The sequence below is a fragment of the Taeniopygia guttata genome, chromosome 6, assembly GCF_048771995.1.
Source record: "Taeniopygia guttata chromosome 6, bTaeGut7.mat, whole genome shotgun sequence".
NCBI classification, from domain to species: domain Eukaryota; kingdom Metazoa; phylum Chordata; class Aves; order Passeriformes; family Estrildidae; genus Taeniopygia; species Taeniopygia guttata.
The window spans coordinates 29,273,492-29,291,124 of NC_133031.1; the positions used below are offsets into that span (position 1 = coordinate 29,273,492).

Consider the following 17,633-nt stretch of genomic DNA (forward strand, 5'->3'; position numbering starts at 1 on the left):
TCCATGTTTTAGCATCACTTTCATTGAAATGTTAATTTTGAAATAATTGATTACTCAGAAGCAGTAACTACCTGCAACGGTATATGGGTTTGGGACAGTTCTCTTGCAAGGTGAAGCTCATTAGGTACAGAGCTGACTAGCAAAAACCAATTTGCACAGAAGAAAAAGTGTCATATACCAAAGTAGATCTCTGAAAAACATTTGCCTAGCAAATACAGTCACTCAGTATTAACATTTTGAGGAGCAGGACAGAGTGACAAGCATATAGCAGCTTTCTTCATCTGCTTAGTACAGACAAAATTCCAATACATAGGCATTTTGGGTTATCAAAACTGAAGTCCATAAAGCAAGTCCTAGAAGATAAAATATTTGGAATTTATCTGGAAGAAATTAACATTTATAGCCAAATTCTAATTCACAGACAGGAGTTTTCAGGAAACTTTTTTTTTTTTTTTTTTTTTTTTTTTTAAATTTGTAATGGACTGTAACAAACCAGTTAACCTGAAGAATTCCAGATATAAGTTCTCCCACCACTAATAGTCCTACTAAGGAATAAGTGAATGTTCAATATTAATTAAAACACAAACCAAATTTTAGAAACTAGAGGGAGGTACAAAGAACATCATTATAACTCTTTGCATATATCCACATTATGCTACATGATGAACACAGTTTTTACTGCCCAATTTTTCAAGAGCTATGGTAGAATTAGGAAAATAAATGTAAAAGAATAATCATATAAAAATAAAAGAATAATCAAAGGCATGGACTGGCTCCTGCACAAAGAGCACCTAAATAAGTTATGACTTCTTATCCAGAGAAAGGAGGCACCTGGATAAAAGATACAACAGAAGCCTAATAAATGACAAGGAGGTGAGGACAGAAAGACTTCTAATCACTTCTTCCAATTCAAGAATGAGGCAGTTTCAAATAATACTCCTTGGCAATAGGTTAAAAGCAAGCAGAAGGGAACACAGTTTCACAAATGCCATAGGAAAGCTCTGAACACACTACTTACAGAATGCTGTGCTTTCAAAAGGAACTTTTTTAGCCTGAATACTTCTGAAGAGGCTCCCTCTTTGTCCCAGGATCAACATACAGAGAGAGCTGTACCTATATCCACCAAATACTTCCAGATTCTAACTTGGAATTTTATTCTTTCCCTCTGTCAGCGATGAAGAATTTCACCACACCTGAACACACTTTCTGTCAATATCCTGCTTCAAAACATAACTGTAAAGCAATTAGCCTATTCACCAACCAAAAATCAAGATCTGATGGCAGTCCTCACTTACCCAGATGCTCAGGAGTGTCATATAGCTGCTCACACAAGTAGTAGTCATCTGGATTCAAGTAGGGCAGTTGCTTCAGCAAGCTCTGCTTGGGAATGAGATACAAGACCTCTGCAATATCCCCATCCTCAATTATTGACATCCTTTTGACTGAATTTCGAAATTTCACTTTTTCAAGCACCAGTTCTTCACCTGAGCCACACAGCTTCCCAAAGCTGTTTAAGATGGGGAAAGATGGCATTTCTATTCAGAAGAGGCTAGGGAAAGCAACCTGTAGTGGATGCAGTCAGTCTCACGGCACACTGCCCTTTCCAATCCTTCTCTTTTTCTCTTATCCAGCAAAGGAGATTAAGGAAGATATATTTTTAGTGATTATCTTCAAGAGATTAGAACAGTATGCTTGATCAGGTGGTTGCCATCTAAAACTATTGTAATCAGTTGAAACTCATCCCTGCAAATGCAAAAATCAAAAACAAACCCCAAAAGAGTATCTGAAAATCAGATTAATATTCAGGAGAATAGAAAGAACGTAACTGAGTTACATAAGAGGATTAGTTTAAAATCAAAAAACCTTGCTGTGTCAAAAATCTTATTATAGAATCATCATCATCATCATCATCATCATAAGCTACGTATGCACATCTGTGCATTTAATCTAGCATGGCCTTCTTCCATGCCAGGTCTGTCCGTGTGCTGCGGAGAAAAGGCTGTAGCAAAGGTGGAGCACGTTTGTCCTCCTTTTTTAGGAAGGTACAAGCACTGGCTGGCACTACTTCATAAGCAGATTTCTTTGGAGAAATCCTTTCTGCAGCTTTCACTGCCTATTGCAAACAAAAGCACTTAAGCTTTTCCCTAACCATTAAGGATTGGTTTGCTCCTGCTCTTCCTCTCCACCTTCCTGTGTAGCTGACAGCAGAGGCTTTGCAGACACTCTGCCAACCCCTCCTGCTTCACCTACAAGAAGTATTTACATTAATCCAATTCCAGTGACTTGCTAATCTAATCATCTAATGAATATTTCTCCCTGGGTAAAGGCAGAGTTAATCATCAAACAGGGCACTGGAAAGTCACAGGAAATTCCAAAGTGAAAGAGATTAAAAAACCCCCAAACTAAGAACATTCATCATCTGTAAGAGGAAGTTACAGGTAGACCCCAGACCTGGACATGCTCAGAGGCAACTTCAGACTCTCTAGTCAGTGAAAGGCACAGAGACAACTGTGCAACCAGAGTCTGGCCCAGAGTTTCAACTCCCTTTAACGCAGAGAAGTTAGCTGCAGCTGTAAAATGACCTCGTGTAATCATTGCACTGCTTCCAGTAAGGCTTTTTCTAAATTAGAAGGTGACAAAAACTCTACCAATGGGCTTACTGAGCACAGTGAGAAACTGTCACTCAATTGTCCCTCAGAACTCAGAGCTCAAGTACTAACTCCAGATAGGGATAGGCTTTGAAGAGAAGACTGCTTTATTGACTGTTTTGAAGAGAAAATACCATCTCATAAATCCAGACTTTGATAATATATTATTACACATATCTTATGAGGTCAATTACTTTCTATTTTTCAACTAGTATGACTTTTTTACTATCTTGTAAACAAGTGTGCATTAAACAGCCAGGTTCCTGGATTTTCTAATCAATAGAGAACACAGTAGGACAAGCCAGAATAAATCTGTACTAATTTTAATGGGTTGATGCTAATGTGTATTTGTGGAAGAGCTGGCTCAATAGATACAGCAACTCCAGTTCTGCCTTAGACTATCTTGTATCAGATCAGAGATCTCAGCAAATGCCATGTTTTAAGCATTCCTCCTAGGAAATGAAGCTTTGCAGCAATTTTTCATTCTCTCACAGATTTCTCAACCTACTGACCTGCACTCCACAGCCCCTCAGTGGAAGAGGCAGCTCTGAAAATCCAAAGGCTTCTGCCAGTGAGGTTGGGTCTCCATTCAGAGCTTAAAGCAGAGGGACAGCTCACAGGAGAGGCTGGATGAGCCAAGCCAAGGATCCCTCAGTCTGAGAGTGCCATTTGTTGCTGGGTAATTGGTGAAGGATGTTGACATCTGACAAGAGCAGTGCCGACCATCCAGCCCCACTGACACGTCAGGGTGGACTTTGCCTTTTGAGGTGAGGCAAACACACACATTGCCCAGACACCGACTCTGCTGCAGAAGTCAATCCTCAGAGAGCAGAAAGCTGAGCCCTGCAGAAACTGTTCCAACATCTGCTAAAGCTTGGCTGCCTGACACCCAGCAGAGAAGTCTGTCCTTACACTGGAGTTTGAGCTCACTGGTTTAACGCTGACACCCCATTTTCTGCTGTGCCCATGCTGATTCCAACCTCCAGCTCTGCTCACCAAGACTTTCACCACACCAGCTCCTGCAGTGAGAACTAAACCAGTATGACCTGTATGTCCACCACAAAAGCACTCAGCCTGTGCCCACTGTAGAAGAGTCTGATGACCAATCCAACAGGGCAGCACAATCCAGGGTCCTTCCAGCACCAAAACTGGTGGGGGACAATGGATCAGGATTTAGTGACCCTAACATGTCACTGCAGAAACATCTTGCTTAATTACAAATAAGATCCTCCTTCCCCTGAGACAGACTTCTCTAATGCTGCCTTTTTCCAGCCCTGGTTATTGCTGTCACTGTCTGAGAACTGCACCTTCAAAGACCCCGTGCCAGCTGCTCACAAAGCAGTATGATTTTTGAATAGTTCCCTTTTTTTTTAAGTACAGTGTTTGTCTCCAAAAGCCTCAATCCTGTCAATATGTAATATAAAAGGACAAGCAGGAGAAATAAGCAAAACAAGGCCAGGAAGCATCACAGTGGCCTCCAAGTCAGATAAAGGAGTGTTTGTAGCACATCTTTGTGTCCAAGGCAAAGGACAAGGCCTGAGACAGCCTCACAACAGCTATTAAATAGTGGGATTTAGCCTCAGTCTGAATCAAAAAAAAGCAATGGCAATCTCCTACCACTCAAGAATTCAATTAAGTGTTAAAGGTTGATTTCTGATGTTCTTGCTGAAGGGAAAAGAAAAAGGCAGGAATCACAGGGGCACAACCCTTCTTCATGTTTTGTGAAAGAAAGTCTCAGGAATCCAGGGCACTCAGCTCAGAACTAGGGTTGAGGAAGTGTTCTCAGGATCTGCCAAGCAGCAAAACCTGTTTAAGTCACTGCCAATTCAAAGCTGTGTCTAATCCAAGCAGTCAGTGCTGGGATCTCGAGCCTTCACAGAGCACAGTGTGAGGTATGGGCACTTTCCAGACTGACAGTTTCACAGGGGGCTGGCTGGATACGAAACAGGAATTATGCAGAGCAGCTACTTTAAATATTTTATCTCATTTCCAACTTTATAAATATTTTATTTATAAATATTTCCAGATGTCTCAAGACCATTTCTTATTCAATCCCCTCTGAATTCACCACACCAACTGGCTGCCTGGATTATAAAAATACATGCATATTTCATATGCAAACAGCAATAGAAGCATCTCTACTAATACTCCAAGAACAGAAGTAACAAAAAAATTTGACTGCAATCCACAAATAAATTAAGAAACAGAATAGCAAGCAATGAATAACAGTAAAAACCAGACACCAAGGGCTAAATACATACAAGAGGAAATATCCCTCCATGTTTCAGAATAGCACTGAGGATTGGATTTGCCCTTTGGCAGAAATATGTAGTGCACTAATGCTGTCTTAATTTCTTCTGCCATCAAAGTTAAACTTCTTGCAGATGCATTTCAGTGTGACACTAGTCTTGCACTGAAAGCAACAAACAGCCCAATCAGAAACCCAAGAAAATGAAGTCAGTCATACCAGTTCAGCAAAACCTAGCTGCAAAAAATAATCAAAACAAAAATACAGGAAATAAGGTAAAACAAAACGAAATTTTCCTTTTCCCTCACCATAGCACTTCAGAAGCTAACACATCTATTGCACAGGTAGGTAGCCCCAAATAATGTTTCATGCTTCTGTCCAAGGAAACAGGATTATCAGGATTACCTTCTCCATATAAGAATTCTCAAAGATATTGAGAGTAAGGAGAGGAAAAAAGAGCCTTCATCTAAATGAAAAATGAGCAAGCACTCAAGCGCTCTATCTACTTTTACAATGAAATATAGTTATCCAAGCAATAAGATAACCAAACCAACAAATGAGAGCAAAGAAAAGAAAAAAAAAATCCAACATTCAAATACACACACACAAAAAAAAAGAAGCAAAACTTTACTTGTGGTAAAATTACTCCACACATTCAGCTTTTTCACTTTCAACACCCACTATTTACTTACTCAAGACTGCAGGCTGAGGTACAAACACTCAGCTATTCACTGTAAACTTGAGGAAACACTTAATCCACATAATGAAGACCAAAAAATCCACATGCACATCTTATTTTCTTTACCTAAGTGTCCAAAACAGGCGGTCATCTTCTGGGCATACTGACAGAAGGCCTTCACCCCATAGGGCTCCTCACCCAGGACCTGCTCACTCATGGCTTCAGCAGGACCTGCCTCTCTCTGCAAAGTCAACCAACTACTGCTTGTTTAAGGCTGATAAGACAACAGATTTTCCTCTTCCAATTTATCTCCATTAATAATTCAGGTACTACATAAAATTTGCTGAGCTTTAAAAACCGGTAGTGCAAAGCTATTTTGTGGCTTTTGAAGTAATCATGTTTTAGTCCTTAAAACGTATCTCAGCTTTTATATTCCAGTAGTTTACAGAAATTATTTTCAAATGGAAACAAAAGCCATTCCCTTGCTGCACAAGAGGAAATTTTGTTGGGATTATGCTCAGGTCAGAGAGCCATTCAAATGTTCCCCTAGTTTAAACCCAGAAACAGAACTGCCACAACTACTAAAATGTGTTGTTTTGTACTGATTAGTGTGATATGGACAGCGGGGTCAATACACCCAATGAGGGTGGTGAAACAGAGAGATGCTGTCCAGAGAGATGTCCCATCCCTGAAAAGATTCAAGGCCAGATTGGACTGGGCTCTGAGCAACCTGACCTAGTGGAAGATGTCCCTGCTCCTTGCTGAAGGGTTTGACTAGAGAGCCATTAATGGTTCCCAACCCAACCTAACCCATGGAATTCTATGACTCCATGATACTCCTGCAAGGAGCCATGTCCACTGCTATAAGAACGCCACTAGTTCATCATATATGACCATGCCCCACTTCTCAATGCTATCCATCTTCTGGGAGCTCAAAACCCCAAAGGAGCCCAGGCACAAACACCACTGTGTTTTCTGGAAACTTCCAGCACACTACATTTCAGAAAAACTAAGGCACCACAGCCAGGAGCAACAGGAACAGGGTATTTTCTCAGCTCACTCCCTGGAGCATGAGGCCCATCTGATCTTGTTGTTACCCTGGCTGAGAAGAAAACACACAAGAGCTGACTCAGCAGTGCTGCTGCCAGAGAGCTGCATGGCCACATGTACCTGTCTCTGTTCTGCTCCTCGAAGGAAATCCACACCAATCACACTGATGGCAATGACATCTACCTGGCTAAATACAGCAGAATGGCTTTGGTTGAACTCGCTGGACTCAGGTGGTGATAAGCAGTGAAGAACAGATGTTCCTCACAAGCAAATATGCTCCCAGTACACTACACTTGTTTTCTGCCCTGCTTCCTCACTGAGACCAGATCCACTCACGAAAAAACGTTTAGCAGAGCTCATATGAGTCCTGCTGATGGCCACATAAAGCACTGGTACTACTGAGCAGACACTTCAAAGAGAGATCTATGCTAGTACATCTGAATGCAAATTTTATTCACAACAGATTGAAAAGCCTAGTTACTAATATTTAATATTACTTCCTAGTTACTAATATTTCATATTACTTCAATAGTTTACTGTCTAGAAAAGCATAAGATATAGCTAAAAAACAGCTATGGGGATTTGGTATCGTTTATTGTGATAAAGGCTATGAAGAACATGCAGAGGTGGGAATTATACAGTCCACAGACTGTATACCCAAGTTAGTTTACTGGTTTAAACCCACACAAGGTTCTCTAAGGTAAGCTGTAGGACTGCCCGTGGCAGGAGGAACAGAAAGACCACAAAGCCACAAGGCTTCTCTGTACTGGCAAAAAAAAAAGTGATTACCTGAAAAGGGCTAGCTCAGATTAAAGTGGTATCAAAGGTAAAAGGATCTGTGTTATAACTCAGCTGAGCAGCACAATTAAGCATGAGAGTCCCACACAGGCTTCTTATCAAGCTGCCACATGACATTTTTTCCACTGCTTTTATAACTGACCTTTAAGTAATAATTAGCCAAACTCCATCAAATGCGCCTTTCTGCAGCACACACATGCAAATTCAAGAACTGCTGCAAAGTCTGTCTGACCCATGAAGTCTGTCAATGTCTGTGTGAAAGGACAGTATCAAGTTCAAGTCTGAATAGGGTGTAGCTACACTTGTATCATTGTACAGAGACAAACTTCTACTCTTTGGAAAACCACCCGGGGATCTCTCCAGGTGGCACACTGGAAATCAGACCTGTTTTATCCATCAACAGCAAGATCTGCATGCACCAGCCATTCTGTTAAACTAACTTGGAAATAAGAAAGCAAATGTTATTTTATGTATTGGCTTCTTGGTATTCATTCCAAAACATACATGAAACATCACTTTGCCCTTTATTCTCCTGTTACAATTTCTAACCGAGAAAAAACGCAAGAGAAAACACAACTGCATTTCTATCTCAGACTTAACTGTGACAATTTCCTTTCCCAACTGATGACATTTGCAAAATCTTTCAGCTGAATTAAAGCATTGTGCTCTGCTTCCTGTTATCAACTATGTATGATAACTTCCATGGCACATGAGCTTTGGTAACAAAAGCCCAGCTTTGCAGTGCATTGTAACGCTGGACAGGCAGCACAACAAGCTCTTGGGAATGCTTTTCCCTTTGCTCTGTGCTCAAAAACTGAATCTGACTCACTTCCCCAGTCCCCAACAACCACCAAGTTTATCCTTCAGTGAAGCAGTGAGCAGAAAGATTAAACAAACAAAAATATCCAAACAATATGCTCGAGATTACATCTAGTGATCTTTTTCTTGGACAAAGGAGATCAACACCAGCCATCTACCTTCACGTGGAATTATTAGCTGGGCTGAAATAGTACAAAGAAAGACAGGACATAGAAAAATAAATCACTAAATTAAATATTTAAATGACATTAGGACAAGAAAGTCCTAATAATGTCAGCTAGTCTACTACCTCTGGAAGCCTGAACATAGGCTTTGGGAAATATGCTGTCTCTGCACTCCCACAGGCTTGCTGTTCATCCCTGAGCCATTCCCTTAATCTCTTTCATTGTATTTTCCCCTATCACTTTCCCCTCACAAGGGACTTGTAACAATAGGTACATTAAAGACTGAAGTTTTCAGATCCTGTGATAATGGAAACTATAGAAGTACCACAGATAATAACACTGGGGACTAACTGGTCAGTATGAAAAGAAGAGGTCATGTAAAGCATAGCTGAGTGCTTCTCCTTGATCATCATTACTTTCCAACTTCATTTGTGTTTCTCAATGATTTTCCAATAGATTGTATTCCTCATTTAACACCAAAAGTGCTTATTTTCCACAGAAAACCAAGTTAGCAAGAAAGGCAAAGAGTTAATTCCGTACATATTTTCCCATCTGAAAATTCTATTTTTAGTTATTCTTCCCCAAAGAAGCAGAATCACTGTTACTGTGGTCGCTGTGAGCAGAGGAGTTAGGTTATGACAAAAGGCCTGATTCAACCAAAGGATATTTACCTTACTTTATCCATCCCAATGTTTATTTCAGAATAAAAAAATATCTCCGTTCACATCTATTTTCAGACATAAAATGACAGTGTGTGCATTAGTGGATCTGTCTATTGCATTATTAGAAGATGAGATGGCTCAGCATTTTATTTCCTGGCAGCACAGGTCTAATCTATTGATCAACAATGTCAAGAACACTGCAGTATGGATTCTTGCAGCAAACCCAATCCTTTTTACTTACACATACAAAAAAACCCAAGTGTAATTGCTGATAACTGATGCAATTTCATAGGGGAGATATAGTGAAAGCTATATGAAATATAAACACAAAACTGCTGCACCCAAAGACTCTGACAGACTCAACAACACAATCAAGTGCTTTTCTATCCCCAAGTTTATAAACAATCTCACGGCTTCTGTGGGGCTGAGCTCTGGGCGTGAAGTCAAAGAGGTGCCTAAGCCACTCTAGGGAACAATTAGCCAACAGGATCCTGGCAGAAGCTGGCAGTCCTTCACATCTTCAGTAGGAAGCTTTTTTCCTACTCCTCAGTAATGTTTTGGTGTCTTTTATTTAAACAGAGCAAAGACTTTCAAGATTAATGTAATTCCTTTAATCATACTCTTTTCTTTACTTTTCCTTTCTTGAACTTTGACATTTTCCTTCTAGCTGAGAAAAGAAACTCCTTGTAACATCCTCTTCACAATGTAGATTTCATAGTACCTGAGACAGAAAGATGTTGGGAAGCAGAGATCAAAGTTGAAACCTCAGAGATCTTTCATTCCTCAGTTTATTTCCTGTACCTTTGGAAAGAGTGACATGTTACGAGAATGACATCAAAGAAAGCACCACTCCTCTTGTTATGTATTGAAATAAACTGGATATCATTATGGTCTCTTTTGACATGTCACACAATCACAGAAACATACATGGTAATTTTACTAAAATGCTGAATTTGAGTAAAGAATTCCACCAGAAGAAAGTCTCCTCTAGATCACTGCAGAGCTTCCTGAACATGTTAGTTAAACTTTACCCATTGTCTCCTAACACTGATCTTCTGCTGTAGATGTAGCATGAGCACACATGATCAGAAGTATTAAATACTTCTCTTGCTGCATCCAGTTCCCAAATCCTCCAACATCAAAGCCATTCCCAGAGCATGGCATAACTCTAAAAGGAGAACTCCTGCAGAGTTCTCTTGTAGCATCAGTGAAGCTCTAAAACAGAGTCCTTCTTTGTAATAGAAAGACTAATTTAAGCCCCTACCAGAAGCCAGTAGAAACTGTTTGTCAATGTCCATCACAACTAAGAATAGGAGGTTACCTTTCTGTATAGTGGAAAGTATGGCACTGCTACAGGATGCCAGAAATGACATCACATCAGTTCATCCACTGCCAACATTCCCCATAAAAGCAGCTTTAAATATGCTGTGTTGGCTAACCTTTGTTTTCTAATTAAATAAATCCTACTGCACTGTTGAACCCTTCCTCTTGTGGTCAGCACTATCTTCTGGTTAAATCAGCTGCACACACACACAAGTGAGCAAGAGCCCAGTTAAACATGAAGAAAGTGTCAGTTAAGCAAAATTATCACTCTGTGAGCAGCCCACTTCTCTCACAGGGATCACATTCAGTACAGGCAAAACTGAGGCAAGGACATCTGAAAATACATGGATGGGACAGAAAAAACATTTGGAATTTGTTTCCACTTATTAATGGCAGGAAATAACATAAAGCATATGCCAACTAGTATTTGATAAAGAGAAGTTTTTTATCCCCTTGGGTATTTCATAGCTACACACATGCTTGTATTTTACTGATAGTTTAGTGGACTCTCCTCAAACAAGAGCTGTAATCTGGCACCATCAGGAAAAGCAGCAGTCAGAGAAACACAGCAAACTTCCAGAGCTGACACTACACTGAAAAGGAGAAATATGCTCTTGATTTGCCTACAGGTACAGCTGGGTTTGTTCTTTACCAGTGCCACTCAACACAGGACAAGCCGTATCCTGGAATATTTCTCTGTCATGGACAATGTTGTGAAGCTGTGCCTATCAAATCCTTCCAGAGTTATTCAAAGATAACACTAAATAAAGAGTCTTGATCTTGCAGTGGTAAGTGGAGGGCACTCACAAAGTAGCAAACTACAATTCTGAAAGAGGAAGTAGGACATAAGGTCTTACAATAGTGGGAAAAATCATTCCAGTGATATGATAAAGTACTGCAACAGTGAATGAGGCAAATGGAGCACCTACAAAGAATTGAAGAACACTATTTGGACTGTTTGACTGATATTTACCATAGTATATTTGCAGCAAAGATTTACTGCAGTATTTCTTCAGCAAGAATTTCTTGATTTTATCCTTCCACTCCATGACCAAATAAGTTAAGGTGGGATTTTTAAGGTCTTATGTGTCATGGGCTACTAAGAAAAGTCATTTTTCCAGCAGCTGAACTTTAAACACAAGTGTAGGATTTCAATTAATTTTGAATTAATTGTAACTAGAGCATAATATGTAGTCAAGATGGCCCTGGTCATCTTTTAGGGAGGATTTCTGCCGCTTTCTTAGCCATCACCATGGTACTCCTGGTATTAAAAATACATTAAATATTGCATCTAGACAGTTACTTCATGAGCTGCCTGATTCTTCGGTTTCTGTAGAATGTAAACAACTATTAATAGTACATACTAGGAGGGTGGTTGGTTTGGGTTTTTAAGTGTAAACACTCCCTGAGCCTAGAGCAAAACTTAAGTTTCCTTTTATTTGTGTTGACGTTACCACTGTGGTATTCCTTTAATACACAGATTTACCACTGACACAAATCAATGACCAAAAAAAAAAAAACAACTTTTTGCATGCAGTTCAGCTTCAAAATCCCCTCTGCTATTAACACTCTCTAGGTAATTTCATTTTTTTTAGTCAGAGTTTTGCCTTGGTTTGATTGAGAAATAGTTCTGCAATTAAGAAGAGCTAAGCAATAACAAAAATGATTAAAGACAGTAGGCAAGCCAGCCAACCTGTCCGGTGTGTGAATAAAACTGATTGATGAACTTCTTTAAGTAGCACTAAGCAAAATTTTCAGATGAATCAGTTAAAACAGGTGCTGATCACAACAGCATTTATCAGTAGAAAACCTTATGTTATAAACATATGTTGTGCATATTTTCAGACTGAAACTAGTTGGCAGCTCCCAGTTATTTCCTCTTTAACTATGAATGAATTAGAAAACAATGCACCATTTTGTAGTCTTTTTCTGGTCTTATTGAGTTTTGCCTCTAACATCTATGCTTTCTTTGAAATGCAGATCCCCACAGTACTGTTTCTGGAGTCAATTAATTGATTCTGAACAAGCAAAGAAAATTCAGTTCTCCTGCTGCTTACTGGGTTATCATCAGAACGAGGTCAAGCCTTCCACCTTGAACTAGACAGCTGACAAAGAGAATTAGGGGATCATTTTTCTAGAATGAGAAAAACCAGCTTGTGAAACTGATTAAAAATGGAAGTCAAACTAAACAACCTGTTTTCATTACCAACTTCAATGAAATGACAAGCAATTCTCTCTCTAGATTTCAAGACAGCTTGACTCCCCTACTAACACTAGGGAAGAGAAAGTGCAAGCACCTGCAGAGCCGCAGGGAGAAGGATCCATTGCCTCCTCTGGGCTTTCTCAGTGTGGCAATCATGAGAAGAGAGAAGAGATTTCCATCCCCGCCCAGGAGACCACCAGCACCACCCAAAGCAGGCAGAGGTTCTAGCAAGGTTTTCCCAGTTCTCAGAGTATCTGGTCAGGGAGAGAACCAGAGATTCAGCCTTAACCTCACAATAATGAATCCCCACAGGACCAGAGGATCATATATTCATCTGATTAAATTCACATAATGATGTGGTGTTTCCCACATCACAGCAATACCACAGAATCAGAGAAACACAGAATCATTTAGGGTGGAAACCTCCAGGATCATAGAGTCCAGCTGTTAACCCAGCACTAACCATGTCCCCAAGTGCCACATCTATGAATATACAGAAACAGCTGATTTTAACCAAATGCTATTGCATGTTACACTGTGGAGATGAATTTATATTAAAAATAAATAAAAATTAGTATTTTAATAACAGATTAGGAGAGAAATAAGGATGGAAAAAGGAATTTTGCACACCTAATTCAGCCCACATTGAGAGAAAGAACAGAAATAATACTGTTACGTCTAAATCAACATTAGGTTAGGTGTTTGGCCTACAAAGACTAACTAGTAATGGATGAAAATATAATTTTTTGTTGTAACAGTTGGTAGAAAATTTGACTTGTATTTTCCTGTTGTTTTATTGGGTTTTTTTGAGGTACAGTGACACTTTTCATACAGAGACGTACACAATTCATCAATACATCTACCTGTACATTTTTTAATCTCCAGACCTACAGAACTAGATGATATCTGTTTTTAAGAGAGAAATACTGGATTAGACAATGCAAAGAAGAAAACAGGACTTTACTTCTTCTGCCTCTAACCCTTGAAATCAAATGGGCACTCCAAGGGTTTATTTATCTGTCCAAGCATTGCAGAAAAAGGAACAGCCCACACTTGAGTGCCCAAGAAAGCAAAATATATCTTTTTATACTTATGCTTCTTCCCCCACCTTTATCTAAGACTTTGGTATAAAAAAGGAGGAATGTTTACTAAGCAAACTAAGATTTGCATGCCTCTTGGATGCAAAGAGTATTCACTCTGTAGCACTCACCACCAAAACTGTGCTGAATGTGCTTTAGGTGTGTAGGAGAGAAGTTCCTCGAGTCTCACCTCGTTGCAGGTTTCTGCACATTGGCACCCTGAGCTGCACGGTGGTACCTGAACAGGGAAAGGCAGCACACACCTGCAGCCACCCCTCCTGTCTGCTGGGCAGGGACAGCAGCAGTGACAGGCGGCTGCAGCACAGACAGGACTCGTAGGTGTGCTCAGTCAGGAACACACAGATTGCACCAGGCTTCCTGAGCTTAAACACCAAAGAAATCTGCCCTCAGAAGCACCCTAACACTGACACGTTATCAGCTTTTCTTTCAAAGCATCAATTAGCAATACTCTGAACTCTTATGCCACCTGCCACTACAGAACTCCAAAACCTCTTTTTGCAGAACTCACACCACAGCAACAGCGTGCTGTCATCATCTTTAGCTAGAAGATGGGAAACTTCAAAAGACAGCTGTGAGTTAGCTCTTACAAAAATACACAGGGAGTCAGAGCTGGATAAAAAGCCTCTTTAATTCCACTGAGTTGTGCTCTGCTCTCTATGCTCAGATATCCATTCCAGAGGAGCAGCACATGGGCACACGCACACTGTTCAGCCAAGTAACAAAGTCCACTGTTCATAAAACACACCAGGCTGGGGAGGTGTTTAACTCTTAAATCAGTAAAGAAAAACAAACCAAAATAAAGAAACTGCTTTTCTTATCAGAAAGATCCCAATTTCAGTCCAACAGAAGTTCCTCAGCCTGATTTCCCTCTGTAAATCCAAGAACCAATGTCCTGTGGATGGCTTAAGCTGTCATTTATCATTAGAGATTACACAGCAGAGCAGTCCAGGACAAACCTTTGCCGTTTGCAGAGCTCTGATGTATTTCCAGTTCCATTTGTGCTCCCAGGCAGTGAGGTTCCTGCACCCCAAAAGTTACAGCCTCACAGAGAACGGATGGCAGGCTGGAGGAACAAGTGAGAGCCTTCAGAGGTGGCTCACTCTATAGCTCCACTCCTACTATTTCCTGGGTTGAACAGCATGAAAGGGAGTGGCCCAAGCAGAATAGGTGTGTCTGTGTTCCCAAACAGTTTAAAGGAAGAGTGAGTATTTTCCTCTAGATGTTATTCCATTACTAATCGAGATCCTGGTACGCTGTCTTTCAAACAATGACATGCCTTAAGGTTCTGACTATCTCAAATCAGCTGATATTATTGATAACTTTGTTTTTCATAGAAAAGGATCCTAACCAGCAGCCTTAAAGGTCGACTGCAACCAGAGGTGATTTTGTCCTGAGAATGTTTTTTGTCTGTTTTACTCTGCATCTCATCTCCACTCCACTGCTGCTGTTTTATGGCTATACTGCACCTAAACAAAGGAGGAAAAGCTTGTGAAAGAAACACTATTACCCATTTTCACACACACTTAGAACAGGGAAAACTGAACTCCCAGGCATCTTTCCTCTGCTCCCACAACCCCTCCCAGAAGAGGCAATTAGGCTGACTGTAAGTGCAGACTTCCAGGCATTTCCTTCTACGCAGTTGCACATACCCAGAGACAAACTGTTCCTTGAGCAGCTGAATTAATGAATCTTTTTGTTCTGATTGATTTGCGTCCAACATCCTCAACACCCATCGGGTTTGCCCTACCTCCTTGTAACATCCTCTTGGCAGTACCATTCCCAGAATTACTTCCAGTTCCTTTCCATTTGTCTGCTCTCCCAGTTCCTTTCCATGTTCATTAAATCATCTACAGAACCCTTAAGCTGTCTCCTTTAACTGCTTCAGAGTCTTTATGAATTTCTGCTCTCACCTCCTGAGCTGCACATTCTTTCCTTTCACTCTTTCTCCCCTGTACCCATACTAATGGTCAGTACCTTTAAGTTCTGTTCCCCTGGAAGGAGGAGAGAGGGAAGACTGAAAGAGAAGTTGTTTAACCCTCATCCTAGGAAATTTGACTGAAAAGCAGCCAAGCACAAGGTGCAGAAAGTGACAACTTGCAACCTGAAGCCATCTCTAGAACACACTTACTCTCCTGTACATTATTAAGGACTGAGAGATGCTGCTGAAAAAATAATCCAACTTTATCACTGAGATTTCACTTCAGATGACAATAAAATTACCATTTTCCTCTAAACATGAATGAAAATATGCCAGAAACATATAAAAACTTTTCACTTCTTGGTTGGGAACTGCTAAATATGACCAAATTTTGGCCAAGTACTTTTATTCCCTCCTTCATGCACTAAATCCTGAATTTCCTGGACTTCTGACTTCATTTTTCCCACAATGAATTGTCATCTCAGCCAGCTTGTTAAAAATACAGTCATTCAGATGCACAGACAAACGTAAACAACAGGCACAGAACCTGGTTTCTCTACCTTTATTCTCAGCCTGACATTGCTCTCCTGTGGTTTTACAAATTTTATATGCTGCCAAAGTAAGTGGAGAGCAGGATAGGGTGTTTGCTCCATTTGGACTTGTACATGCCTGACTGAAAATGAATAGCTCATCAGAAACACTGCTTTCTTTCCATCCTCATTCTTCTTTTTAATAATCAAAGCACCCCACACCTTAATTACTATTACTAATCCTCTGACGTGGTAAGCAGATACAATTATTCTTTTCTACAGACAAAAAATTAAGCTACTATATTCCCATGAAGTGCTGACCACTAGAATTTATTTATTTTATTTACTCTGCTCCTAAACACAACTGTGTGTTGTGTTTCTGTCCCAGATAAAATGGTGAAAATGAGCTCCATGGGCTCAGAAATAAGTTCTTCTCCTTAGGAGACAAGTTCCTCAAGTTCACCAGTGTGGTTTCTTCTGTTAACTACATTTATGTATTTTTTGTTTAGGTGAAGAGGTGAAGAAGGAAAATGAGAATGATTCAACATCTCAGTTTTGTACAAGTCATCACATTCTCAGTAGCTGGGTATTATTAGTACCTACAACATTAGACATCATATTCAAGACAGGTATAAATACAAACCACCTACATGGCTATTTATGTACAAAACCTTTCTAATACAGATGATTGCATTTTCACTTTCATTAATGTTCAGTTAACCAATAATACCTTGTAGCTTTGTACACTGCCATCACTTCTCGCTGTACCATTTCTGAGTCCCAGCTCGGGACCTTCTGTTTCCTAAAGCTGAAGGTCCAGTCTCCAGGAATTTCAGAGTATTTGAAATCTTCCAGTGTGCTGCCATAAACACTGTATGTTGTTCTCATGAAAAAAAAACAAAACAAAGCCACATAAATCTTGCCAAGTGACAAAACTTGGAAATACTGCAGTCTATTATGCTCAGCAGAGATGTTTTTGTTGGCTATTAAAGTTCAGCTGAGACTTTCTGGCTCTTAGTTCTCCAGCAATTTCATTGGATTTAGCTTATTCCATCCTACACAGTTCTCAGGCTTATTGTAATGCCTACAAAGTGATTGAAATAATCAATCCCTGTGCTGCAAGGGATACACAGAACTACACTGTCGCCAGAAAAACAAAAAGACAACAGTGTTGTCCACAACTCCATCACACAAACCAAAATCTGACTGACATTTCTTGAATTTAAAAGTTAATTTGTACAATTTTGCTTTTTTTAATCACCCTTTTTTCTCCCTGCAGTCTTCACATAAACCAAACAGAAGCTCCCACATTCATAAACTACCTACTAGCAGAAAACCTACTAATCAAGAATATTATCAGCCACTTCAGAAAACCACAGATCCATGAACCAGCACACTCTCATGGCATCCAGTGGGAGACTGGCAAGGCATCACAGTTTTTCCTTCAAGTTTCAAAAGAATTTCTTCCTAGATGACATTGGACCATCTTAG

General features: G+C 40.0%; 1 protein-coding gene across 6 annotated transcripts in view; it reads right to left on the reverse strand.

Annotated features, from left to right (window-relative positions):
- ABLIM1 (actin binding LIM protein 1) overlaps window positions 1-17,633 on the reverse strand; it is a 190,992-nt gene that overhangs the window by 128,187 nt on the left and 45,172 nt on the right. Inside the window, exon 1 of one of the 6 annotated variants that reach the window (XM_072931285.1) lies at window positions 14,651-14,797. The exons of 2 other annotated variants lie outside the window; for them this stretch is intronic. In XM_072931285.1, the coding sequence (XP_072787386.1) occupies window positions 14,651-14,690 (40 nt within the window). In that variant the 5' untranslated portion in view covers window positions 14,691-14,797. Of the gene's footprint in view, window positions 1-1,295; window positions 2,791-14,650; window positions 14,798-17,633 lie in introns of those variants that run through there. 3 more of the 6 variants (XM_072931279.1, XM_072931281.1, XM_072931288.1) reach the window with 3 other exon arrangements.